The sequence below is a fragment of the Pantherophis guttatus genome, chromosome 9, assembly GCF_059756535.1.
Source record: "Pantherophis guttatus breed Tessera chromosome 9, ASM5975653v1, whole genome shotgun sequence".
In the NCBI taxonomy this organism is placed as follows: domain Eukaryota; kingdom Metazoa; phylum Chordata; class Lepidosauria; order Squamata; family Colubridae; genus Pantherophis; species Pantherophis guttatus.
Genome location: NC_142071.1, coordinates 29870898 through 29898361, shown reverse-complemented (window position 1 = coordinate 29898361; position 27464 = coordinate 29870898). Strand labels below are relative to the sequence as shown.

The window sequence follows — 27464 nt, the reverse complement described above, 5'->3', positions numbered from 1 at the left end:
ACGGTCTGGACCTCAGGAGGTAGTTGGTTCCAGAGAGCCGGGGCAGCCACAGAGAAGGCCCTCCCTTGCGGGCCCGCCAGCCGACATTGTTTAGCTGACAGGACCCGGAGGAGACCAACTCTGTGGGAATCTTACCAGTCGTTGGGAGCTATGCGGTAGAAGGCGGTCTCGAAGAGCTGTTGAGCTTTGTAGAGTTACAATAATGCCAAGTGTAGGTTAGCAGATCCTTGGACAAAGGTATCAGTGCCCCGTTCCTTCTCCTCCTCCGATGATTCTGGGTCATGAACCCTTACAGAGAGCTGAGTAAAAACATGGTGACTGTCACCCACCAAAGTGCTCCACTGATAATTGGGTTAGAAATCTAACTTTGTAAGACCCCACTTTTGAAGCGGACAGAGGAAGTCCAGAAGCTAGTACATTTCTCTCTTAAGTGAAACCTTTTTCTTGGCGTCACTATTTTGGTGCTTTGTGCACACAGTCTCAAAAAAGCTGATGATGGAATAGGAGTAACTTCAACAACTTTTAAATAGCATCTTAATTAATGTCTTTGTGGGAGAAGTTTCTGTGGCAGAAGGGTAGGCTACACCACAGACGTCTCACCTCGAGTTTTGAGATTAGTATGCGGTGTGGCCTGAATAAGAACTTTTTGCAGGTTTAAAATTTGTGAATCGGAGTTCGTAGCTTGTAGGTTCAACCTCTCACTCGTCACGTTTTTGAGACTTCATTAAAGCATGCTGTTATTGTGAGAATGCATTCTTAAATTTCAAAACGGCGCCGACCCTCCGGAAGGCATTTTTACATTTGTTTATGTTTGCTCTTTACACTTCTTAGGTTGTGCGTTTATGTCAGAACCCCAAGCTGGCACTAAAGAACAGTCCTCCCTACATTCTAGACCTCCTTCCCGACACCTACCAGCATCTGCGAACCATCCTGTCCTGCTACGAGGGAAAGATGGAGACTCTGGGAGAGAACGAATACTTCCGGGTGTTTATGGAAAACCTGATGAAGAAGACAAAACAAACCATCAGCCTCTTTAAGGAAGGAAAAGAAAGAATGTATGAAGAGAATTCCCAGCCTAGGTAATGCTGGCTTGTGCTGGAATTTATCCGTAGTATTCTAGAGCACGCCTGGATCTGGGGAAGTCCCCTTGCTTCTTTCCAAATTCCTTGTCTCGGTATGCTTTTGCTTCAACTTTTGGTTTTCCCCTGAATTTTATGTTTCTCTGGCAGCTCAACAGTTTGAGTTGGAGGTGCTGCTCTGCTCGTCTCATTTTCACTGAAATCTCCATGTCCATGCTTTAGTTTAAAACCACTTACATCTTGAAGCCGGGATTTGCAAGATAGATTATGTGCAAAAATGAGTCCGGTTGGTAAACTAGCTAATGCTTTGCAAAATTAGTAAAGAAATGCTGATATGGGGTCTCTCTGAGCTTGGTTGTTTTCTTGCAGACGTGTCATTACCCAAACTAGGTAACATCAGTGCCAATGATGCTACCTAGTTTGCGTAATGACACGACTGCAAGAAAACCACCAAGCTCGGAGTACACCAGGGACCCCTCAATTCAACCCTGAGCTACAAATATTCTCCTTTATTGAAATGCTGAGGTGCCCATGTAGTGCATAGGACTGTCCAAATAAAGTATCCACCAATACAATTACATCACGTTAAGCAAGTACAGACAGTGAATGTCTATGGAGATTCTCGGTCATCCAGGTCATGGTTGTCCCAAAAGTGCTTTTTCAAAAGGCAAGTGGACTTTGCTTTTCTTGAAGACAATTCATTTCTCATCCAAGAAGGTCCTTCAGTTCCATTCAGCTCCATCATTCAGTCAGAACTGAAGAAGCTGCTTGGATGAGAAGCAAAACGTCTTCAAGCAAAACAAAGGAATTCCAGTTGCCTTTAGAAAAAGCACCTTTGGGTACAGACAATGGAAGTCAGGTCAGAAGAGAATGTATCTTTTAACTTTAGGCTAAAACATGCCCTATTATTTTCTCTAGGCAACTTGGAGATGCATTCAATATCCAGAAGCTTTTCCATCTATTTATTCTAATCTTTTACCAGTCACCTTTTCTCTGTAGGCTCCTCAGAGAGAGCTCTATCAAAGAAATGCAGGGTTTTTTTTTTTATATATACTTTGCAGGAGGAACAGGCAATTTCCAGCCTGCTTTGAAGAGCTTTTTCATCTTGCGGTGATTACATTTTTAAATTAGGGATTAAGCTTCCAGATGACAATGGGATTTTTGAGATGGAGGCGCTGCCTCTGAGTGTGGATTGATGCTGGAAGACACGTGGGAAGAGGTGGCAGGCCGAGCTGTGTTCATAAAAACCCATCTCTTAATGTTGATGTAGCATCCCAGCTGCCCCCCCCCCACGCCCCCTCCCCACCCCAGTTCCCAACAGAGTGCTGAGACAATGTCAAATAATACTTTATAAATGGAGCATCTTTGCAACGCCGTTTGGGGCAATGCTGTAAATAAATAACCCCGGGGCTTCACGGTTACCACAGCGCAAGCAATATTTTCCACTTCTGCACGGCCTACCTTCAGAATGAAGAAAGCATCGAGCCTTGTGGTTAGAGCCATAAATAGAGCTGTTCTTTGAGCTTAGTTTCACTTTAAGCCAGAAGCACTTTCTGCTACTTGACGTGCAGAAGCTGATGTCCAGGGAAGGTTGGGCTAGTTTTACGTGGAGAATTTTGGTGCCTTCAAGACCTTGGAAGTTGTCAAACGACGTTTTCATGTATTTATTATTATTATTTTTTTTTAAAAAGTCATAGTTAAGTCTTTTTTTTTTGTGTGTGGTATGTATGTCAGTTGCCATCTCTGGCTAGGATGCCAGGAATTCAATAAAGCCTTAGTTACCTCAAACGGCGTCAGTGAACAGTACAGAGTAAGTAGTTATGGTTAAGGGAGAGGAAGCCCTTTGATCATTGCTGTGAGTCATTTGTTGTGTACATTTGCAACTGGAGTAGGGTTTGTTCCTAAGACCCCCAGCCTTCCCCGTTGCTTACTTGAGCCAAGGATGAGACGCAAGAGACTGGAGAAAATATCTTGTTGGTACATTGCAAATGGTAAACACGGATCAGGGCTTGTTTTTTTAACAGCCAGTCTTATCCTCGGAGAGTTGTCCAAGGGATTTGCCTGAATCCTGATCCCTTAGAGGGTACTGCTTGGTTTTGAACATGGGTCGTAAAAATTAATGCCTCAATCCTTGCTCGGAGGTCAAGGTTTCAGCTGTTGATGATAGGATTTCACTAACATGGAGGACGGTACATTAAAAGAATGTCCAGCTCTAAAGAAATGGTTTCTCGGGATTTGTAAATTCTCTTTCTCCCTCTGCCCCCTTCGTTTTAAAATGAAAACATCACTTGGCATAGTAGGAGGTGATGAGCATTTAAAGCCAATAGTAGCCAAAGTATTGAGCTCCTTGTCTCGTCCCGTGGTGAGACCGGGGGAGTTTGGCTGTCTCTGCAAGATTTCATGCTTGTCTTTAGCTGTAGGGCCTAGAGGAACAAATCCATACAGGAAAAAGCTGCAGATATACCCAATGTGTTTATATCTATAAAATATGGGCAGCTCCACGTAGGAAGGAAGCTGGTCTTATTCAGGCTTTTTTTCTTTTTGAAATATGCACGGCTATCGTGTTTAATGTACTCGAAGCATTAGACATCCCCCCCCACCCACCATTCAGAAGCAGGTCCGCTACTAATCATTTTGCTTCTTAATGTGCGGCTCTGGATCAGGAAAACACCATAAGGGGTTGTTGAGGCAGCCTGTCCGAAAACACCGCCTGCCCCTTCCTTCAAATTAACCATGCCCTCCAGGACGTAGCCAACTGGTACAACCAACTTCTGCATTTCAATTAGCGCTTCTTAGGGAAAGTTCCGAAGCTGCCCGTTTGGGGGGGGGGGGAATCGTTTTGCTTGCCAGATGGTCAGAAAGAAACGTGAAATGTTTGCTGCCTTAAGAATGAAGAAAATGTGGGTCTGTGGTACTTGGGCGAGAAATGGGCAAAACACGTCCCGTTGCCCGTTCTGCCGTCCCAGCTTTTCTTTTAAAATGGCTTGCAAAGGGTCTAAACACGATCACAAATGAAAAGTTGGGTGAGCCTTTACGGATGATCCATCTTTCCCAAACTTCCCGATGAATGGAACTTCAGTTGCCGTGAGCTCAAGCTAACCATGGCTACTGGTGATATGGTCTGGACCAGAGGTTTCCAACCTTGGCAACTTTAAGCCTGGTGGACTTCAACTCCCAGAATTCCCCAGCCAGCAAAGCTGGCTGGGGAATTCTGGGAGTTGAGTCCTCCAGGCTTAAAGTTGCCAAGGTTGGAAACCTCTGGTCTGGAGGAGATGAAGTTTGGAGGTTAGGATATAGAAGTGCTGTTTTAGATACCGAGATAGAATGTGGGATTATTGTAGAAACAAATTTAGTGTTGGTTTTTAATGTTAAGGGACATTCCATGGTTAAGTGTTTATTTTTATGCTGATTCATGTGCTCTGAATTTTATGCCAGTGCATTGGGGAATTAGTTCACGAAATCAGAGTGATGTTGGATAGTTCTTTACATAGGCACTTGATGGTGACACAGAACATAGAATAATAGAGTTACCTGTATCTGTATGAAATTTATACCCTCCGTTTAGTTTCCTGTACTTCTCTAGAAAAGCAACATATTCTATGCTGCTGTTTGGAGCAAAGTAGAACTTCAAATTGTGTGTTGAAAAGCTGACTTGAGAGTAGTTGCGCATTATTTTTTTTATTTTTTTTTACAAAGTTGATTACGATCTGAAGCTGCAGGAAGTGTATACATGTCAACATAGGATTTTTAAATAGGACCGCTCAGCATTCCTGAGAGGTGAATTCACAGTAGTTGGAGCTTCCATGCAATATGCTGTTATTGGAAGGGCCAGGCACCAATTTAACCAACTTGGTGGGACCTGTTAGTTGGATCAGAGACGAAAAGCACACAACCCCCAGGTGGCATCATTCTGGTGAGGCCTGAGTGTTTAAAAAATGTACTGTCTCCATATTTGATGCTTCATTGTGAAAGTAGACCTTAACGGCTTACGGTGGAGCAAAGTTCCAAAGTTAAACCTTCAGTAAATGTTTATGGTAAAATTACAAGCTCCAACTAGTTACTTTCCATCCACTCATCATACTTAACGGCTACTTCATTCCACTTCTCAAACTGGTCCACAGACCAGGGTTGGGGATTAGACAACCTTCTAATTTGTCAAGAAAAGCTCACTAAATGAATCCCCCCAATACTTTTTCCTCGAGAGATCCAATGCCCCCCTAACCTAATTCTCCCACCTAGTTAACTGCCTGTCAAAGGCCGACGCTTAAGATTCATTTATCGGATTCAAGTCGCAGTTGCATCAAGCAAGCACAGCATACTGAGATAACATCACAAAACTGGCCGTTGCATGCAGGATTATCGAGTCCTTTCCAGATGTAGCGATCCATAGCTTGAGATGGAAGAATCCGGCCAAATGCCTCCCATTGTGGTGTCTGTTGCCATTATGTGGGTTTACTTTCTTGGTATGAGGGCAAACCTGTAGCCTGCCCCCCTGATTGGAGAGACTGGGCTTTCCCTTCTAAACATCTCAGCATCTTTATCAGTCTGTGAATTGAACCCTTCCGCCCTGAGCCAGCACATCTGGCTTCCCTGGAAACAAAAAAGGGGGCTAGGGGGGAAACTGGTGTCTGTTTAAAGCTAATAACAGTGCGGATCAGTAGAAACAACAATAATTTACCTTTCTGTGGGGGCAGCAGACTTGTTTCCTCTCATCCGTCTTTTGAGTTTGGACATTTTGAATAAACAGCGATTGCGGGGACCAGATTTGCTTACACAAGCTGTCCCCAGGTACATCTTCAGTCTTCCTCACCAAACGTAAACAAGGAAGCATCGTTGTTATTTTTAGGCAGGATATTTATATTTTTTCAGAGCTCTCTTCTCTCCTCTCGTGCTTTTAAGCCCATTCATAACATTTGTATTTATTAAGATCTGAAAAAACACTCCTCTTGTTTTGTTTTGTTATGCTTCGTTTTGTTTACCCAATCCGCAGTCTTCCAACTTGTAGCCTGTCTTTTGAAACATGCAATCGTTTTGTCAAAACACCATTTGTTTCCTTACACGAGCAGTCTGATTTCTGCAAGGAATTTTATTCTAATCATAAGGCGGTGCGAGTGCGTAGATTTTTTAGGGCTAAGGTGGAAATAGTAATGGCGTGTTTAATTTGAATTTGATTTGCGTTCTGCTAGAGCTGCTTTTAAATTTGCCGACGATATTCGCTCTTCTCTTAGGGAAGTACAGGTAGTCCTGGAGCTACGGCCACAATTGGGCCCAAAATTGGGGGTGCTACAATGGTCATAAGCAAGGGTCCCCAAACTTGGCAGCTTTAAGACTTGTGGACTTCAATTCTGGGAGAATTCTGGGAGCTGAAGTCCACAAGCCTTAAAGCTGCCAAGTCTGAAGACCTCTGGTCATAAGTGTTAAAAACGGTCATGAGTCACTTTTTAAAGTGCCGTTATATCTTTGAACGGTTACTAAATGAACTCTTGCAAGTCAAGGTCTTACCTGTATATAATAACATCTGGCAAATTCCTTAGGCTCTCCTCTGGAATATTGTAGAAGATCATGAACCTTACTTGGTGCCCTAAAAAATAAATGGAATGCCAATATTCCTTTAGTCTGCCATGTACTGTAGCTGCTACAATTAAAAAAAAAGAAAAAACGTTATGCCCAGAAGAGAGAAATTCTATGAAGTGTTTACAGACTGTTTCAGTGTAGATTGTTATGCATGTTTTCCCTTCCTTAATTTAGTTTCTGCTTGTCATGAGTGGAATTAGCAGTAAGGGAAAGGGAAAGGTTCCCCTTGCACATATGTGCTATAGTCGTTCCCGACTCTAGGGGGCAGGGCTCATCTCCGTTTCAAAGATGAAGAGCCAGCGCTGTCCGAAGACGTCTCCGTGGTCATGTGGCCGGCATGACTCAACACCAAAGGCGCACGGAACGCTGTTCCCTTCCCACCAAAGGTGGTCCCTATTTTTCTACTTTCATTTTTTACGTGCTTTCGAACTGCTAGGTTGGCAGAAGCTGGGACAAGTAACGGGAGCTCACCCCATTACGCGGCGCTGGGATTCGAATCGCCGAACTGCCGACCTTTCGATCGACAAGCTCAGTGTCTTAGCCACTGAGCCACCGCATCCCTTGGAATTAGCAGTATATGGTAGTAATTGCTGAGAGATTTCCTAGTGCTTTTCTATTTGAAGCTGCCTTGTATTCCAGAGAGTTTAGGCTATCTGGCTCTCCCCTCCCCCAAATAATCTGAGAATCTTGCTTAATCTGGATTTGTAATGATTGTCCTGATGTATCATTTCAGGAAAGGTGAGGCAAGGCAGACATGTTTTCTCTGCAGAGGCACCAACGTGATTGAGGGCATGCTCAATTTTTTCTGCTGAATGTAAAAAGCTCAGTTAAATGGACTAAAAACCTCAGAAGAGCTCCTGGGAAGTTCTGGAGGAGCTAGTTGGATGCGTCAAAGGATGGTTTTAAAGATTTACGAAGGGTGCAAAGAAGGACGGAGTGGGTTGACATCCCAGTGACTTTCTGCAAGGCAAGCCGTTATCATGGTAGAATGTTTTTTATCCAGCAAACAGGAAGCCGGAAAAGAACAGCCTTCTGCAGGTCAGAGGCAAAAGCAGCAGAAAACTGAACTCAGGAAAATGAGGCCCTGCTAAAGGCTGCAGTGGGGCTGAGAGCTTGGCTGACCTCTTGACTTTTTTTGCAGGGTATCCAGAGCCAGAAAGTAATGAAGAACTGAAGAGGAGAGCCAAGCAGAGAAAAAAAGTGAAAAAAAAACCCAGAATTGCTTTGATGTGGCATATTTAATAGGGTGTTAATTTTCCTTTTTAATTCTGGCGTCTGGTTAAGCTAGGTTGTCTTCAGGAGTTGATGCACGAAGTCTCAACTCCACCTCCTTGGATGGGAGACTCACCACTCTGGCCCAGAGCCAAGACTCGTATCTCACCAGCCGCCTTTCGCGTCGTATTTTTAGACCGTCCAGAGTGATTGGCTACCTAGAAGCATTCGCTTCCCTCGCTTCTTTCCGAACTCTCCCTCATGGGAATCTCACAGGCGTTCTTTGGTTCTCTGGGAGGTCCCCCTTGAGAAAGTAATATTAATTAGAAAGTGAGAATGGTGCCAAAGCAGTGGTTGATAAGGGAAAAAAATAACCCGGAATAAACACTCTCACGGCTAACTGCCTGAAAATTAAAACAGGAGGAATTCCATCACAGCTACGGTCTACTCAACAGATAAAAGTGCTCTCTTCTGCTGCTGCTCTTGTGTACATGTCTGCTCCTTCTGGGTTTAAGATCTAGAACTGTGATGGCGAACCTATGGGCACATGTGCCCACAGGTGGCACGCAGAGCCATATTGGTGCGCACGCGAGCTCAGCTCTGGCGTGCATGCGTGTGCCGGCCAACTGATTTTCGGGCCTTCTGGGCCCACTGGAAGTCGGGAAACAGGCCGTTTCCGGCCTCTGGGGGGGTGGGAAAGGCTGTTTTCTCCCACCCCAGCTCCTAGAAAGGCTCTGGAGCCTGGGGAGAGTGAAAAACGGGCCTAAGTCGGCAAATGGGCCATTTCCAGCCTCCGGAGGGCCTCCGATGGGGGGGAGGCCGTTTTCACCCTCCCCAGGCTCCTAGAAAGGCTCTGGAGCCTGGGGAGGGCGAAAAACGGGCATACTGGGCCATCGCATACCAAAAGCAGGGGGGTCATGCACGCATTTACGGGGGGGGGCATAGAATTATGGGTGTGGGCATGTGCACACGAGACACCCTCTCCCTCCCCCAAGCTCCCCCTGCTTTTGGCTCCCGATGGCAAAAAGGTTAGCCGTTACTGATCTAGAAGGTGCCTCACAGATCTTTGGTGCTTTATATAAGTTCTGTAAGTAAAAGGCACATTGTGTTTAGTTTATGCTGTCTGGTGTTTCTTCCAGGGGCTTTTTCCATTTGACACTTGAACATTTTATTTATGTTTTAAGCCCAACTTGGTCATGAAGTCCCAAACATAATTGATGCTTGTTCCTTCCTTTTTTCTTGGAACAAAAGAAGCCATCATCAGTCAGATTCTCTTGAATTAGCCCAGAGATAATATTGCTTTAAGGCCAGCAAATACTATGAGGACACTAGCAGAAGAGATCACCCTTGGGCAAAGAAACGGGGGGGGGGGGGCTTTAGGAATCTATAGGTTTGAGGGTCCTACCCATACTTTCCATGTGTGTGGATAGGGTAGGGTAGGGTAGGGTAGGGTAGGGTAGGGTAGGGTAGGGTAGGATAGAATAGAATAGAATAGAATAGAATAGAATAGAATAGAATAGAATAGAATAGAATAGAATAGAATAGAATAGAATAGAATAGAATTCTTTATTGGCCAAGTGTGATTGGACACACAAGGCATTTGTCTTGGTGCATAAGCTCTCAGTGTACATAAAAAGACAAGAATTCATAAGGTACAACACTTAATGATAGTCATAGGGTACAAATAAGCAATCAAATCATACTAGGAAACAATATAAATCATAAGGATACAACAACAGGTTACAGTCATACAGTCATAAGTGGGAGGAGATGGGTGGTGGGAACGATGAGAAGATTAATAGTAGTGCAGACTTAGTAAATAGTTTGACAGTGTTGAGGGAATTATTTGTTTAGCAGAGTGATGGCGTTCGGGGAAAAACTGTCCTTGTGTCTAGTTGTTCTGGTGTGCAGTGCTCTATAGCGTCGTTTTGAGGGTAGGAGTTGAAACAGTTTATGCCCAGGATGTGAGGCGTCCTCGTTGATTAAAAGCACCCTGAGTATCTGTTCTCACTTCTTAAAACCGAAGGGCAGTAAGAGTGAAGGAAGAATCTTATCCTATGAATTTGGCTGTCATCTGGCACTGTTGATTAGACCAGTTCCAGAGGAGCCTCCCTCTTGCTGACCGTGGGGGCTGATAATTTTCTAACAGAAGCAGTCCCCTCTGCACCCTAAATTTACCCTTTTCTTGTACACCTGTGTTGAGTAACCTGGGAGTATGTACTCAGAAGGTGACGGCTCTTGCGCACTCAGTTATCCAAACCTTAATTTGCCTAATAAAGTGTACTTAAATCACAATTGGAATTCTTCTGAATGAAATGCTGTCCGGACTGATGATTATTATATAACACTGATTGAAGGACTTGAAACTTCTAGCTGGGTCCTCATTTTTCTGCCTTATTTCAAAAGCATTTTAGCCATCTTTTTATTGCACCTTCTGGCTAGGCAAATAAAACACCTGAAACTGCAAAGAGGGCTTGTAAAGTTCTGTAAAGCTAAATTTCCAAACTGCTGGGAATTAGAATCCATCGCTAGAAAAACCAACTCGAAATGTGACCTGAAAAATCAACGCTTCCAGTTTCTTCTTTCATTTTTTGATTGCCGCTTTCCCATTTGATGGCACATTTATTTGTTCGTTTAATTGATATGTCACTCGTCTCACTATCCTGGGGGGGCCCTCACAGTTACAAAGATGCGTTTTTCTGTCCTTGCAGGCGCAACCTGACCAAATTATCCCTGATCTTCAGCCACATGCTGGCAGAACTGAAAGGCATATTTCCAAATGGACTCTTCCAAGGAGACACTTTCCGAATCACGAAGGCAGATGCAGCCGAGTTTTGGAGAAAAGCCTTTGAGGAGAAGTAAGTACAATTCCCAAAATAAGCTGCTAGGCTTCTGGCAGTTCTTCAGGCAACTCACAGTTGGAGTGCTTTGTCACTCGTGGTTTTCCAACATATGTGAGATGGAACCCCAAAGCTATTAGAACAGAGGTGTCAAACACAAGGCCCATGGGCCCGCAGGGCCACTCTGGAAAATGTAAGGGTCCCACCCATGTCGCTTTGACCCGGACTACTCAATGCAAAGAGGAAACATGCCAGCAGTCTGAGGAGTGGTGTCGCTGGCCACGCCCACCCAGTTGACCACCCCCACCCACCCCCAAGGTCAACCACAGCCCTGATGTAGCCCTCAATAAAATTGAGTTTGACACTCATGTACTAGACCCATGATGGCGAACCTATGGCACGCGTGTCACAGGTGGCACGCGGAGCCATATTAGTGGTCATGCCAGCTCAGCTCTGGGGCGCATACGCGCGCCGGCCAGCTGATTTTCGGGCCTTCTGGACCCACCAGAAGTAGGGAAACAGGCTGTTACCTGCCTCTGGAGGGCCTGGGGTGGGGGGTGGGGAAGGCCCGTTTTTCTTTCTTACCTGGCTCCAGATCCTCTCTGTGTATCTGGGAAGGGCGAAAACAGCCTTTCCCACTCCCTTGGAGGCCCTACGGAGGCTGAAAGGGCCCATTTCCCCACTCCCGGTGGGACAGGAAGTGACGTTTTTTCTTGTCCCCAGCCTCCAGAGACTCCTAGAGAGGCTACTACAGATTCCTAGAGAGGCTCCTAGAGACTCCTAGAGAGGTTCTGGAGGCTGGGGACAGCAAAAAATGTCCCTTCCTGTCCCACCGGGAGTTGGGAAATGGGCCCTTTCAGCCTCCGTAGGGCCTCCAAGGGAGTGGGAAATGCTGTTTTCACCGTTCCCAGATACACAGAGAGGATCTGGAGCCAGGTAAGAAAGAAAAACGGGCCTACCAGGTCATCATGTGCCAGGAGCGGGTGGGGGGGGAGTGGGTTGCACACACATGCGCGTGGGCACATGCGCGCGCGTCCCTCCCCCTTCCCCCCTCTCCTGGCACGCGATGGCAAAAAGGTTAGCCATCACTGTACTAGACTGTCAAGACTGGGTGAAGCCATTCAAGTATTTCTTTGAAATTATCTGACCGTAGCCTCCACTCTTATAGGATTAAAATACACACACACACACACACACACACACATGACAATCTTCAGCCTTGCCCTTTCCTTGACAGAAGGTTTGACTTTGGGGAGAAAAATTGTTCATGGTTGATTTGTTGAGGAATTGATGTTTCACTTGGCCTCAAGAGGCTAGACTGCCATAACTTAAGATGTTTATCTCTGGAGATTAATTTTGATCGCATTCCAGATTCAAGTTTTTCCCATACGAAATACGCACGGCATATCTGCAAATTAAGGCTTATGAAATATGTGCACTCCTAACCTTGCCTGCAAGCAGTTGGTCTTCCTTCATAACTTCCTTCATTTAGTATCTCAGTACAGTTACTTAGATGTCAGAGATCTTGTTGAGATGCAGTTACGTGACATTCCTTTTATACTGCTGTTAACGTCAGTAGCTGCTTTAATCAGTTATTGGACAAATTATGACTGATGTTTGCTTTCAGTAATTGTACATTGTTCCTCTCAAAGCGGTTCAGTTTTGGACTGCGTTTGTGTACTTCCATTCTTGTGGTTGTGAATCTATATGCATGGACAAAAGGCCCATTAATGTGGATGGTTTTAAGAGCAATTTATGGGAGACACTATAATGTCCAGTATCAGAAATAATGTGCGCTTTGAATATTTATGGCTGGGAAGCATGAGTGGGACAGTTGTTAAGCGACTTCCTAGAGCATAGCCATTTTAAGATGTATGGACTTCAACTCCCAGAAGACCCCAGCCAGCCGAGCGATAGAATCAATGTTCCAGATCAGTATTTCTCAACCTTGGCCACTTGAAGATGTGTAGACTTCAACTCCCAGAAGATCCCTGGGAGTGGAAGCCCACACATCTTAAAATGGCTGAGGTTGGGAAACACTGTCCTATATGAAACTGATTGGCTGAATAAGCCAGGGTGAACTGAGTCTTTTGTTTGATTTAGCAGATGTTTTAAGTCCTTTTGATGCAAAAGAAATCATCCCAATATATATATGTGTGTGTATATGTATATATTATCCCACTGTTAGGACCATTGTCCCATGGAAAACCTTCCGCCAAGCCCTACATGAAGTCCACCCCATCAGTTCCGGCCTGGAAGCCATGGCATTGAAATCAACCATTGACCTGACATGCAACGATTACATTTCAGTGTTTGAATTTGATATTTTTACCCGTCTGTTTCAGGTAAGCTTTTTTCTTTTTTTCTTTTTTTTTCTTTTCTTTTAAGCCATGATTTCCCCAAATACAGACGTTGGTTTGCCACTGAAACAGATTTCTCCTTCTCCTATCGAAATGGCCGATCTTCCTCTCCCTGACTTGCACAGCCTCCCAAATCTCTCTGGCTTGTGCTGAACGTTAGGATTTCTGGGATCAGGAAGGATTGATAACTTGGCATGAGGGATAGCTTTGAAGAGAAGAAAATTGCCACGCCCCATTGGAATGCCATTAAATTCTCCGCTGCTCTTTTAAATGGAACCGTTAAAAGTTGAGCGTTGCTGAAGTCAATTCACGGAGGGGATGTGACTGTATGGGAAGTGGAATGGAAGGGCCGTTTCCCTGTTGAAATAACTCCCTATCTTTTCACCCTCCCCCTCCCCTCCCCCAACCCAGCCCTGGTCATCTTTGCTCCGAAACTGGAATAGCCTTGCGGTCACTCATCCTGGCTACATGGCATTCCTGACCTATGATGAGGTCAAGGCCCGGCTCCAGAAGTTCATTCACAAACCTGGAAGGTGAGTGCTTCAAGGCAGCCTTTCTAACCTCCATTCGTGTTCTGGTTAAGCATTTTATATATCAAAAAATAAGTGATACCAGACACGTCCTAAATTTGAAACACCAAAAATTGACATTTGCAAGGTTAAGCATATTGGTGATTCATTTATTTGTCAGTCAAATTTAGATGGACATTCCTCAGTAGGAATGCTCCTGTAGGATAATCAAGCCAACTTTTAGAGTATCCGAGAAGTTAGGGACATCCTTGCCATAATCGTTAATGCACATTGAAAGAAGCATTCAGATAATTACGATTGCCAGGATTTTTTTGGGGGGGAGGGGGAGATTTTCTGCTGAGATGTTATTCAAAAAAGGCTTCATATGTAGGAAGTTCAAGTTTGTCTTGTTCAGCTATCAGTGTATCTTCTTGTTGTTTTAGTTATATTTTTCGTCTGAGTTGTACGCGGCTTGGTCAGTGGGCCATTGGCTATGTCACTGCAGATGGAAACATCCTCCAGACAATTCCCCACAACAAACCTCTTTTTCAAGCACTGATTGATGGCTTCAGGGAAGGCTTGTAAGTGACTTCTTTTTGTGCCGTGTCCTAACTCTGGTTTGTTCTTTTTTCAGTCAAGGTGCCTCTGCAGGCAATCCTTGATTTATGATCACCGTTGAGCTCAGAATTTTGCTTGTGGGCCATTCTGATCATAAGTCGAATCACCATGTGCTGGACTTGACTTTTACAACAGTTGTTAACCGTCAGTCGTTAAGCAAATCAGATACTTGCAAATCATAATCCCACTTAACCACTGATCATTTTTCCCCCAGTAAAAAGGGCAGAAAGTCTCAAAATGCAAATGAGCGACCACAGGACTGTGCAGCAGTCCTAAGGACGGTCCATAAATAACCTTTTTTGAGTCCATCATAACGTCAAATGCTTGTTAAGCAACCGACTGTAAATCGAGGATTCCCTATAATTGAAAAAAAACCACAGGAATTCAGTCTGTTCTATCAAAGCTGAAGAGCCTCTGAAACTCCTTGGTTCTTTCTCTGAGAACCAGCACGGCTCTTGTGCTTGTCCTAATATAACCTGCCTCATCAGGCATGTGAATTCAAGGTTTTGCACAGTCCTTCGATATGCAACAGATTTGAGTTTCTCTTTCCAGCCCTGTGGGGTTTGATAGATAGGCATCAGTAACAAACCGCAGCAAGATCAAAAAGATGGCAGGTGTGTCAGCGCCTCGTTGTGCAAAAAGAGGCAGTTACAAACTTGCCCAGCAGCGATCTCTGATGCCAATGGGAGTGTGGCCTTATGTGCATGGTGGTGATGTCACAATGCAGGCGACGTCCTTCCCCGGGCCACCTAGAGCAAATCGGTGCAAGCTCCCTCGAAATACCAGACCTCTGATTGGCTAAATCGTTGAGTAACAGGTTTGGCTCTGAGAAGTTTGAAGCCATGAGACCTGTTCCGTTTTCATCAACAACTCAAAATTTATTGTTCCACGTTTGGGGCCTTGTAAGGTCTCTTCATAATTAAGTTTTATCTCCTAATTCAGCCCTCTGCACAGGCCTCCCGTACTACCCCGTACTTGAAGGATCACCTCCTACCGGCCTCCCACCGCCCAGTGCATTCACATAGGACTGCCCTCCTCCGGGTGCCTTCGGCCAGACAATGTCAGCTGATGGCACCCGGGATGAGGGCGTTCTCTGTGGGTGCACCGACCCTCTGGAATGGGTTACCCACTGAGCTCCGGACGGCCTCCGCTCTTTCCGCGGTGACCTGAAGACATGGCTTTTCCAACAAATTGCCTGATCTGCTGGGAGTCTTAGTTTTAACTTCTTGGGGATTTTAATTGGATTATTTTAGTATTAATTTTATTGTTCCTTGTGAGCCGCCCCGAGTCCTTCGGGAGAAGGGCGGCATATAAGTATGAATAAACTAAATTAAACTAAACTAACTGTCATCTCTCCCATTTGTCTGAGGCTCTGCTTTCTCCAGCTGTATCTTTCTTTTCAAATCCATAATCTTTGGATCTCTCCTCTAGTTACTTGTATCCCGATGGAAGAAACCAGAATCCTGATCTGACCGGCCTGTGTGAGCCCACGCCCCAGGACCACATTAAAGTCACTCAGGTGAACGGGGATCGCTTATTCCTCTCTCCATTCCTTCCATCTAGTCCAGGGGTCTCCCCAACTTGCCAACTTTTAAGGCTTGTGGGCTTCAATTCCCAGAATGTTGGCTGAGGAATTCTGGGAGTTGGAAGTCCACAAGTCTTATAGTTGGCCAAGTTTGGAGACGCCTCATCTAGTCTTACCATTAAAAAAAGAAATACGGAAAGTGCTCAGAGGGATGCGCAGGGTGGATTTGATTTAAACCAAGTCGATTTACATCATGATTTAAATCACTAGTAAAAAGGCTTGATTTAAATCATAATTTTTAAAGAGCAACTGTCATCTCTGCTACTCCTCTGACCCGCTGTTGACTCACTGACAGTCCCAATATTGCAGAATATACAGCCTTATGCTACATAACTAAACTCCATTTCATGCTGAATAAACTAAATTATTAATGTATCGTAAGCAAAAAACTATCTTTACATAGATTTTCACTCCAAAAGCATTTTATTAAAATAAATTCGATAAAAATAAAAAAATCCAATTTAAATTTTTAAAAAATCTATTTTTTAAATTTTTTTTAAATAAAAAATCATTGATTTTTATCCACTGGGGATGTGTGGAGTCCACATTTGGAGAAAAGGGTACTGAACGGGAATACTGAGGGATATGGGTTAGAGAGCACTTCCTTTTATCAGATTTCCCGTCTCTTTCAATGCCTGCAGTTTGAAATCCTTGCAGCCATGGTTTACGAATCACACCCTGTTCCATTAACGATACTCCTACCTTTTGAAACAAGTGGCCATCAGTGGATTTTTTAAAAATGCGTTGCAAGCTTTCACCTTTCCGCGGCCCTTGTTGAAGCTGTGCTTTTAAAAGGCTTTTTGCAGGAAGGTGTTTTTAAGATCTGCCCCTTTCTGCCTTCTTACCCTCAGGAGCAATACGAACTCTACTGTGAGATGGGCTCCACTTTCCAGCTCTGTAAAATCTGTGCCGAAAACGACAAAGATGTGAAGATAGAACCCTGTGGGCACCTCATGTGCACCTCTTGTCTCACGTCATGGCAGGTACGGGGGTCGAGCCCCATTCCTTGGAACACTGTAGGCCGTACAGAAAGCAGCACTTTGCCTGGCTGGGCATGTTGTGTCACTATCTCTGCTGTTGTCAGCTTTGCGAAAGGCACCTAGAATGGGTGTTTTTCTCTAGCCTGGGTCAACTGCTATGCAGTTTATGCAGTTGTTGTGAATGTGGGGTGGCTGGCTTGTGCAGCAGCCTTGAAGGAGGCAAAGGTGTTTTTTGTATGTGTGTGTGTGTTGTGTGTGTGAGAGAGAGAGGGAGAGAGAGAGGTGCAACATTGATTTGATTTGATTTTTCTTCCTCTTTCTTTTGCTGTGCTCATAAGACCTCTAGTCATACATCAGACCAGTTAATTTCCTACTGCAGTAGCAAATTATAAGCTTTCTTTCTTTCTTTCTTTCTTTCTTTCTTTCTTTCTTTCTTTCTTTCTTTCTTTCTTTCTTTCTTTCTTTCTTTCTTTCTTTCTTTCTTTCTTTCTTTCTTCCTTCCTTCCTTCCTTCCTTCCTTCCTTCCTTCCTTCCTTCCTTCCTTCCTTCCTTCCTTCCTTCCTTCCTTCCTTTCTCTCTCTCTCTCTTTCTCTCTTTCTCTCTTTCTCCCTCCCTCTCTCCTGTGTGCCAAGATAATCCAGCTGCCACATTCCATGGGGTGGCCCTGAGTGAATCATCTGGTCCGTATGTTTCCCCCCCCTTTGCTCTCTGCAGGAATCGGAGGGGCAGGGATGCCCGTTCTGCCGGTGTGAAATTAAAGGCACGGAGCCCATCGTGGTGGACCCTTTTGATCCCCGAGGAGGGGGAGGGCTTCTGAGGCAAGGGGCAGAAGGAGCCCCCTCCCCAAATTACGACGATGACGATGACAGAACGGATGAATCACTGTTCCTGATGAAAGAGCTGGCTGGTGCAAAGGTAAGACGGGGGGCTGTTGGTCTCCTCCATGGAAGTGCGTAACATAAATCGGGATGGGATAGATGATAGATAGATAGATACTCCGTTTTCCCGAAAATAAGACATCCCCTGATAATAAGCCCAATCGGGCTTTTGAGCGCATGCGCTAAAATAAGCCTCCCCCCCTGAAAATAAGCCCTCCCTGAAAATATTTAAACGCAGAGCTGGAAGTCAGGTAAGACGTCAAGAGGAGCCCCATCTTGCTCCATGCACCCCAAAATAAGATCTCCCCGAAAATAAGGCCAAGCGCTTATTTCGGGGTTCAAAAAAATATAAGACAGGGTCTTATTTTCGGGAAACATGATAGGTAGATAGGTAGGTAGATGATACATGATATAGATAGATAGACAAACAGACAGACATGTATGTATGTATGTATGGATAGATAGAAATGGATGGATGGATGGATGGATGGATGGATGGATGGATGGATGGATGGATAGATGATACATGATAGAGATAGATGATACATGATATAGATAGATGGATAGATACGGATGGATGGATAGATAGATGTTTTCTAGCATTTGTTTTCAGATGGTTGTCAGCATTCCACTTTAATTCAAAGTCTCTGTTGTCAATAATTGTCTATAATTGGCAGTCAGCTGGGAGCTCTGCAGTAAAATACTGCCGTGAGTAGCTCTATCCATTCTGCCAGAGCTCTGATCCTGATACATTTCCTCCCAGTAGCCATGCAAAACTCAAATTGGCCAAGGGTGCATGTGTGTGCGTGTGTGTTCTTGAGTCTTGCGGTCTTTTACGCCCGCCCTACAGCTAAGATTGTCAGTGCTGTCTGGTTGTATTCGAGTGTGCTGGTTAGCCATGCAACTCTTTGAATCTCTTCTTGAGTAATGAATTCACGACCAACTTGGAAAACGTTGCCTTTGCTGAAGCTGCCATTGTCTGTCTGTTGACGTACCACATTTGATTTGGATAATAGATGGGCCCATTTTGTTTTCTGCTCTCTTGGGACCGGTTAATGATTTCTGGGATCGCTGTGCCTCAGCAGAGACCAGTTCCTGGCCCGTGCCCAAGTATCAGCAGGCCTGTGCCCTCAGCGGATGGCTGTCCTTAAGGTGACCATCTATCTAAGCCAGTGTTTCCCAAACTTGGATTTTTTTAAGATGCATGGACTTCAACTCCCAGAATTCCCCAGCCAGTATGCCTGGTTGAGGAATAGTATGCCTGGTTGAGGAATTCTGGGAGTTGAAGTCCATACATCTTCAAAGGGTCAAGTTTGGGAAACACTGATCTAAGCCTTTGCCCGTGGCAAGTCCAGTTCAAGAACAGCGTGCAGATGAATCAGTGACAGAACAGGCCTTGTTATTGCTGAGATATTGGAAATGAACAGGAAGGACGAGGACTTGCTCGTATTTGTTGGGTGGAGATAAACATCAGGTCCCCCTTGAGTTGAAGAGGAGGTGACTTCAAATGCCAAGGTAGCGGTTGCTTGATTATTAGGCTGGATTTTATAAACGTCGTCTTCACTGGATTTCCTCTTGGCATCTCTTCAGGTAGAACGTCCTCCTTCTCCATTTTCAATGACTCCGCAGGCAGCCCTTCCCCCAGTACCTCCACGATTGGACCTTCTGCAGCAGCAGCAGCGTGTGGCTAACCCACCTGGAGCTTCAAGCCCAGGAACCACTTCCAAGGTACCGGAACTTGTAGACTGACGAGGTGTCCTTCAAAAGATATGTCTTATCTGAAATGTACCAACAGGAGAGAGTATTCGTAGCTGAGGGTTGAACTGTGGGGTCCTTGGTGCTCTCTTTTCTTTGAAGATGTTTCATTACCCAAGTAGGTAACATCTTCAACGGTAGATGATATCAGCTAGCACTTTTACGTTACCTGGCTGGGTAATGAAAACGTCTGCAAGAAAACGATCAAGCTCAGAAAAGCTGCAAGGACCCGACACTGTCTGAAATGGTTGGGCTTGATTAATTTTCTTCCATGGCGCTGTGGACTTTCCCACTTTTCCTCTTCTTGATCATTCATCATCCAGCTAACGTATTTCTTGAGTTCAATGACTCAATTGATAGCCTCGATGGACTGATTTTTCAGCCAGGGACCCACTTCTTCCTGTCCGTGGCAACCGAACGTTGTTTTATCCTCACAAATTTTGGGCTGTGTGGCCCAACTCACTCCAGAGTCACCTTTCCTCTATAACTTGCTTGTTATAATCTAATTATTGTTTTACTGGTGGCTGGAAATTTCTGATGGACTTTTTGCAATAAAAACAAAAACATGAGCATGTGATCCATGGCTTTGATGATTAACCAGGATTATAGAAAGAAGGATGTTATGATTTAACATTAGGGTGTCTCAACCTCGATGACTTTTAAGATGTGTGGACTGCGACTTTTGGAATTCCATGGGTGGCTGAGGGATTCTGGGAATTGTAGTGCAGGCATCTTAAAATCACCAAGAGAAACCGCTTCAGAAAGGTTAAAATATATGTCAGATTCGGGTTAATGTCAGGGTTCCAAGGAACACCCCCAACGAAAGAAGACTCCGAGGCTTGAAGTTCCTCAAAGTTCCATTTTATTAGAGATGTCATATTGGCACATCTGGGAAAACCCGAATCTGAAAGCTTCCAGGTTTTCCCCACCCAAAGGAAAGTCCAAGACCCTTCCCCTGCACCCACATTTATTTAATAGTTTGATTTATATGCCGCCCTTCTCCGGAGACTCAGGGCAGCTTACAATGCTTTTAAGCAATAGCCTTCATACTTTTGTATATACCTGCTTAGTAGGGCTTTCGCCCCCCCATAAGCAATGTTCTTTTTTTATACAAAGTCGGCTTATTGCCCCCACAAACCGGGTCCTCATTTTACCTACCTCGGAAGGATGGAAGGCTGAGTCAACCGTGAGCCTGGTGAGATTTGAACTCGCAGTAATTGCAGGCAGCTGGCATCTAAATACTACTTTAATAGCACTTTAGTCCACTGCACCACCATGTCCATCACATGGTCCAATCAAAGCACAGTCCCAACTGGAGATGCCTCCCAGTCACGCCACTCCAGGTGCAGCCTGAACGTCCTTGACTCCCAGAGAAAAGAATGTTGTTATAACTATATATCACCAATGCTCCATACAATTCCCCCTCCCAGTTTCCCGCAGAAGCAAATGTGGCAGGCCTGAAGGCCCAATGCAGAAGATGGCTTCCAGGCCTGTCAAAGGGATTGTGTGGTTTGTTTCTCTTCCAGGACAAAATTTCTAGGAAATTCTGGAGGGAACTCTTTCCCCCCCAAAGTTGGTTAACTCAAACAAGAGATCCTTCAGGTCTTCCCTTCGGTGTATTCGATCCAACCCTCAATGGTTGCAGAGATTTATCTAAAGCAAAACCCATAAACTTTATCTGGGCTGTGGAGGGAAAGCAAACAAAAATAAAAGGCAGTTCCTCTTGTGGGCTCCCCTAATTCTAGCATTTCCCTGTGATTCATAAAATGGTTCACCGAGAACCTTAGAACCGTCATCTCTTCATTTAGAATTCTTAAGCCTTCTACATGCTATGATGTTTCCGCCATTTGCTAAAATGATGGTCCCTGACAATTTATGACAACTCCATGCCATCCCCGCTCCCAGTTTCCCACAGCACTAAGCATGGCGGCCCTGAAGATGGCCTCCAGGGCTGACAGTATAATTGTACTTGGAAAGCTTTCCCTTATTTTATAGGCTGCACCCGGTTCTCTCCACAAAGACAAACCTCTGCCGATCCCACCAACTCACCGAGATCTTCCACCACCTCCTCCTCCAGACAGGCCCCACGCCATTGGGGCAGAGACTCGGCCCCAGAGACGGCCCTTGCCTTGCACTCCGGGAGACGGTCCTTCCAGGGACAAATTTTCCCCCGTGCCCTGTAACCGTCAGGGGGAGCTATGGCCCTCGCGACCCATGTTGAAGGCTCCCTCTGAAGCCTGGGCCAGCCGGGAGCTGAAGAACCGCCATTCCCTCCCCTTCTCGCTGCCTTCTCAGATGGACGCCAGGGTGGAGCCTCACAGACTGGGCAGTACTCTGAGCCTGGACACTCCGGTGGTGAGTGTGTGTGTGTGTGTGTGCCGGACTTCCCATGGGGAGGAGGTGAGGGTCTTATCTCCGTCCATGAACCATTTCCAGTATGACACACACACCCCTATGGGGGCACCAGGACAATTGGAAGGGCCAGGTCTTCAGGCTCTTTCAGAAAGTCAAAGGGCACGTGGGGATCTCGCCTCAAGGGCACGATGGTCTAGTGGACGGGAGCCACGGCAGAAAAGGCTCTTCCCTTGAACCCCCGTCCAGTTGGAATTCCCTACCGCCCCTTCTTATGCTTTATGGAATTTGTAAAGCTACAAAAACGCCAGGCGCTAAAGAGCAGGTCCACACATAAGGTCCAGTTAAACTGATTTATTGCTGCGCATGGTTATGCACAGGACTGGAGTGGTGCGGTGGCCTAGAGGTGGAGCTCTCACCTCACAATCAGGAGGCTGTGAGTTCGATCCTAGGTAGAGGCAGATATTTCTCTCTCTCGGCACTCTGGGAATATATCTGCAGAACAAAACTCCGCATTGGCGACAGGAAAGGCATCCGGCCATGAAAACACACCGCTAGCTCCATTCTGTTGTCCAGACTCCACCCCGCAAGGGATTATGGGGTCATTAAATGAAGTTGATGGTTATGCACAGGACTATTCAATTCACAGTTAACACCTGTTTGGCCTTAGATAAGGGCCGAAGTTGCCTTCAGAAGTTGTGGGAGCTTTACCACTGGAAGCTTTCAAGAAGAGACTGGACTGCCATCTTTCAAAAATGGTATAGGGTCTCTTGCTTGGGCAAGGGGTTGGACTAGATGACCCACAAGGTCCCTCCCAACTCTGTTAATGTGTTAAAGGGCCAACATAATTCAAGGAGGGATGGACCTAGAGAGAAGTAGCTGAGGCACTGGCTAAAAGCTAACAGGTGATGATGCCTAGGTGTGCCTTTTTTTTTTTTTTTCCCTAACTGCAGAAAAGTTCACAACAGGCTTAATAAATGCCCCTCTTTTGGTCTCCAACCGTACGCTGGGGGCGGCATCTGACGTGATGTTTTCTTGCAGAATCAACTCGGGCTTCCTGTTGGCTTAGACGGCGAGCATTCTAAAATCAAACCATCTTCTTCTGCCAATGCCATCTATTCTCTTTCTGTAAGGTAAGTTGTGCCCTCGAGGAAGCTCCGGCCACGGAAAAATTTATAAGAACGTTTCGACATCAGTAAGAAGGTTGAATTGCTCAATCGGTTACTCGGAAGTTAGAAACTCTGTAGAAACTCGTGGGTGGGGGGAGTTTCCGGCTGGCATCGGACTCCTCATTGGTTTCTGATCCTCTCTGTAGCGAAAGGCGTCGCTTTCCGTGACGCTGGAAGGCACGGAATGGAGTGGGCGATTTTGGGCTAAGCTGCTTAGGTAAATCTAGCTGGAGTTTTAGTTTCGTTTGGGGAGGTTTAATAGGCTGGCTTTGGGTGACTCTACATGGGAGAAACCCCACGAGGGTTGAGCCAGTGATGAAATCCAATTTTTTTTTACAACCGGTTCTTTGGGCGTGGCTTGGTGGGTGTGGCAGGGGAAGGATATTGCAAAATCTCCATTCCCTCCCCACTCTTGGGGTAAGGATATTGCAAAATCTCCATTCTCATCTCACTCCTGGGGAAAGGATACCGCAAAATCTCCATTCCCACCCCACTCCTGGGGTAAGGATATTGCAAAATCTCCATTCCCACCCCACTCTGGGGCCAGCCAGACGTGATATTTGCCGGTTCTCCGAACTGCTCAAAATTTCCGCTACCGGTTCTCCAGAACCAGTCAGAACCTGCTGGATTTCACCCCTGGTTTGAGCTCAACATCATGAAACTTTAAATAGGATTAAACCGGATCTCAGCAGCTGAGTAACTTAATGTGAGAGGCACCTGTCTCTTAATAGGCCTGGTGGCCTGGTGTGTGTGTGCAGCCACATTGCTAGAAAGCGTCACTTGTGATGCAAGGCTGGGCACATTGCGAGTCACAAAGCTAAGCTTTTGAAAGGTTCGACGCATGGACCAAAAGCCTTCCCAACTTTCGCTTTAAAAGCTTCATCAGAAGAGAGCAGCGGGCTGCCTTCTATCACAGATTGCAAACCTGTATTGTCTTCTCTCTCCTACCCCCACACCTCCCCAGGTCATTGATTGCCCCAAAGCTACTCTCTGGAGAGGCCTCTGGGAATGACGAAGACTCCGAGTACATGTCCCCTTCCTCCTTGCCCCTGGTGCCACCTGGCTGTGTGGCCCAAAAACCCGATGCCAAGCTGCCTTTGGAAATGAATCCCGGTGCACGGTGAGGGAGTCCTTGCTATTTTGTTTCCCCCCCAGTGCATGTGATTATGATTGCATTTTAGAGGCTCTGATTGGGAAGAAGTAGAGCCGTGGTGGCGCAGTGGTGAGAATGCAGTACTGCAGGCTGATTTTTGCCTACCTGCCAGCAGTTCGATCCTGACGGGCTCAAGGTTGACTTCAACCTTCCATATTTCCGAGGTCGGTAAAATGAGGACCCAGATTGTTGGGGGCAATAGGCTGATTCTATAAACGGCTTCTAAGGGCAAAGATTCCCCTCGCACATATGTGCTAGTCCTTCCCGACTCTAGGGGAGTCTCTCATCTCCGTTTCAAAGCCGAAGAGCCAGCGCTGTCTGAAGACGTCTCTGTGGTCATGTGGCCAGCATAACTCAACGCCAAAGGCGCACAGAACGCTGTTACCTTCCCACCAAAGGTGGTCCCTATTTATCTACTTGCATTTTTTAAGTGCTTTCGAACTGCTAGGTTGGCAGAAGCTGGGACAAGGAACGGGAGCTCACCCCGTTACGCAGCACTAGGGATTCGAACCGCTGACCTGCTGAACCCTTTCGATCGACAAGCTCAGCGTCTTAGCCACTGAGCCACCGCAACCCTCTTCTAAACCGCTTCTAGAAGCAGCATATAAGTCTTAAGTGCTGTTGCTAGTTATGAGCCAAATCAGTCTGCCTTTGAATTCCCTGCAACCTTGTAAACTGGAATTGTTTGAGCCTTGGCATGGAGTTAAAAAGCAACCTGATCCAAAGGATGCTGTTCTCCTTGATGCGATGGCCGGAGATGCTTACAGACTCAAAAACGGCGCATTGGGCCAAGGAGCCGCATTGTCTGAAGTGGCCTGTATGTCCGTGTTGAGGCTTGGAGCAGGAGTTCTTCCTGCCGCAGGACTTGAATCCAATGCCTTTTCTTTTTTCCTCTTTGCTCAGCGTCGTGGAGGGCGAGCAGGAAATGGAGGGAACGACTTACGAAGCAATGTTCAACATTCAGTCCCAGGCAGCACCGTGTTCCTCTGAAGCTGCCAGCATGTCTGGTAAGTTTCCTGGGAAATGAAACCGCGTTTAGGCTAGATTTATATTGCACGAAGCCAAAATAATGAAGGAAACGCAGCCTCTCCTTGCTAAGAAAAGTACACAAGCATTCCAACCGGTGCCTCCCCTTTCATTATCTCTCTATATTTATCTGTTTGTCTCCTCCTGAGCCATTCACACCTCACTTTCCTTCTCCTGCTCCTTGGATGGAGGAAGGGTTGAGCAGTCCCTTCAGCGAGTAGGAGCCCACTTGCACAGGGCATTATGTACACAACGGTTTTCATCCTGCGTGTGGCTTTGACTGCTCGCTCTGGCAATTTATAGCAGGGAGCAAAAATTAACAAGGCTAATTCTTCCACCATATCGCTCTTTTGCTCTCTGAGGTCTTTGCTTTCTGTGGAATGAAAAAAACGCCGTTCTTTCAGATTTCTATTTATTGATTTAGCGTAAGGCATCTCATATATTGACTTCTTCTTCTGGTACCATATCCATATCCATGGCGATTCTGTTTTTATCAACAGCCGCACGAAAAAGTGCTGCTGAGTTTTGTCCTAACGGGTCCCTTAGATTTTGAAGCCATGATCTTCTTCTTCTGCCTGGACCTCGTTTGCCTTCCATCTTTCCCTGGAGGATTAAATGAAGGATGTTGTATTTTTCTGGGTGTCACATCACATGTCCAAAATATTCTAACTTTCGCTTTTTAATGGCTTTGATGATTTCCCTTGGCTTTCCCCAGGCGGCTTATCACCTCCTCATTTGTGATTTTGTCAACCCAGTTTATATGTAACAGTCGTCTGTAAATCCACATTTCAAACGCTTCTAGTCTTTTCAAGTGACTTTCTGTCAGAGACCAAATCTCCACTCCGTAGAGCAGGATAGAAAAAATTTAGCATCTGACAAGCCTGATTTTCAGTCTTAGGCTTATGTCGTGACTGCAGAAGACTTTTTTCATTTTGAAGAACGCTGTTCGAGCTTTCTCTGTCCTTGCCTTTACTTCAAGGATACATGGCAATATATATTAACACCTCACCTAGATTAGTAAAATAAATATACAAAGGTTAAAAAGTTCTACGTTCCAATACTAATGTCTAGGCCAGCAATAGCTAACCTTTTTGCCATCGCGTGCCAGGAGCAAGGAGGGGGATGTCGCGCACTCGCATGCCCACATCCATAATTCTATGCGCCTTGCCCATGCGCACGCGCCCCCTCCCCCCCGCACGTTCCCCCTGCTTCTGGCACGTGATGGCACGGTAGGCCCATTTGTTGCTCTCCCCAGCTTCCAGAGCCTTTCTAGGAGTCTGGGGAGGGCGAAAACAGCCTTCCCCACCCCCACGGAGGCCCTCCATAGGCCAGAAACGACCCGTTTGCAAATTCTGGTGGAACTAGAAGGCCAGTTTTTTGCTCTCCCCAGCCTCCAGAGCCTTTCTAGGAGTCTGGGGAGGATGAAAAAGGCCTTCCCCACTCCCTGGAGGCCCTCCGGAGGCCAGAAATGGCCCGTTTGCCAACTTCTGGTGGGACTAGTGGGACCGGAAGTTGGCAAACGGGCTGTTTTCGGCCTCCAGAGGGCTTCTGCGGGTGGGTGGGGAAGGCCGTTTTCGCCCTCCCCAGACTCCTAGAAAGGCTCTGGAGACTGGGGAGAGAGAGAAACGGGCCTTCCCAACCACCCCCAGAGGTCCTCTGGAGGCAGGTTTCCCTACATCTGGTGGGCCCAGAAGGCCTGAAAATCATGCGCGTGTCGGAGCTGAGCTTGCATGCCCACCGATGTGGCTACACGTGCTATCACGGGTCTAGGCCACCTTGGATCGCGAAACGGCTTTTCTACGTGCTACGCAAAGACAATTTTTAAAATTTCTGTGCGTTTGGTTCAGCTTTGTGGTTTAGCCTATCCATGTTCCTCTTGAAAACACCCCCCCTCCTAACAAACCTGCAGGCCGGAGGCCTAAAGGTGTGCTGAAAAAGGCTTCATCCTTTTCAGATGTAGGTGAGGTGGTAGCTGAAGAAGAGGTTCCCAACGGTCCTGAGGAGTCGGAGAACGAGGAAGACGGTTACGATGTTCCCCGCTCGTCCGCCCAGCCAGCCACCACGCGTCGCACACTCTCCGATATCTCCAATGCAGCCACTTCCTTCAGCCGTGCCTCTCTGGATGGCGAACTTCTAACAGGTGCTCACGCGCGTTCTTGGGCAGGGTGGCGGGTGCCTCTAGGAACAGGACGCAGGGCACGAAAGGCTGAGAACAGACAGAGCTGACAAAATGTCAAGTAAAAATCCCAGATTTTGATTGGGGACCCCCAGCAGTCAGACCCTTGGAGCTGGGCGGTAATGACTGCTGACTTTTTTTCCTCTCTTTTTCCAAGTCCTCCCGTGCTTTTCCTTCCCTGACTTTTAGAAAGGGGAG

The 27464-nt window shown here is 46.1% G+C and overlaps 1 protein-coding gene across 1 annotated transcript in view; it reads left to right on the top strand.

Annotated features, from left to right (window-relative positions):
* CBL (Cbl proto-oncogene) overlaps positions 1-27464 on the top strand; it is a 36652-nt gene that overhangs the window by 7581 nt on the left and 1607 nt on the right. The window contains exons 2-15 of the mRNA XM_034425298.3: positions 832-1079; positions 10577-10723; positions 12894-13050; positions 13477-13598; positions 14018-14155; positions 15624-15711; positions 16629-16760; positions 17472-17672; positions 19226-19363; positions 21386-21745; positions 22784-22875; positions 23876-24031; positions 24968-25071; positions 27045-27230. Coding sequence (XP_034281189.3) covers positions 832-1079; positions 10577-10723; positions 12894-13050; positions 13477-13598; positions 14018-14155; positions 15624-15711; positions 16629-16760; positions 17472-17672; positions 19226-19363; positions 21386-21745; positions 22784-22875; positions 23876-24031; positions 24968-25071; positions 27045-27230 — 2269 coding nt within the window. The remainder of the gene's footprint in view (positions 1-831; positions 1080-10576; positions 10724-12893; positions 13051-13476; positions 13599-14017; positions 14156-15623; positions 15712-16628; positions 16761-17471; positions 17673-19225; positions 19364-21385; positions 21746-22783; positions 22876-23875; positions 24032-24967; positions 25072-27044; positions 27231-27464) is intronic.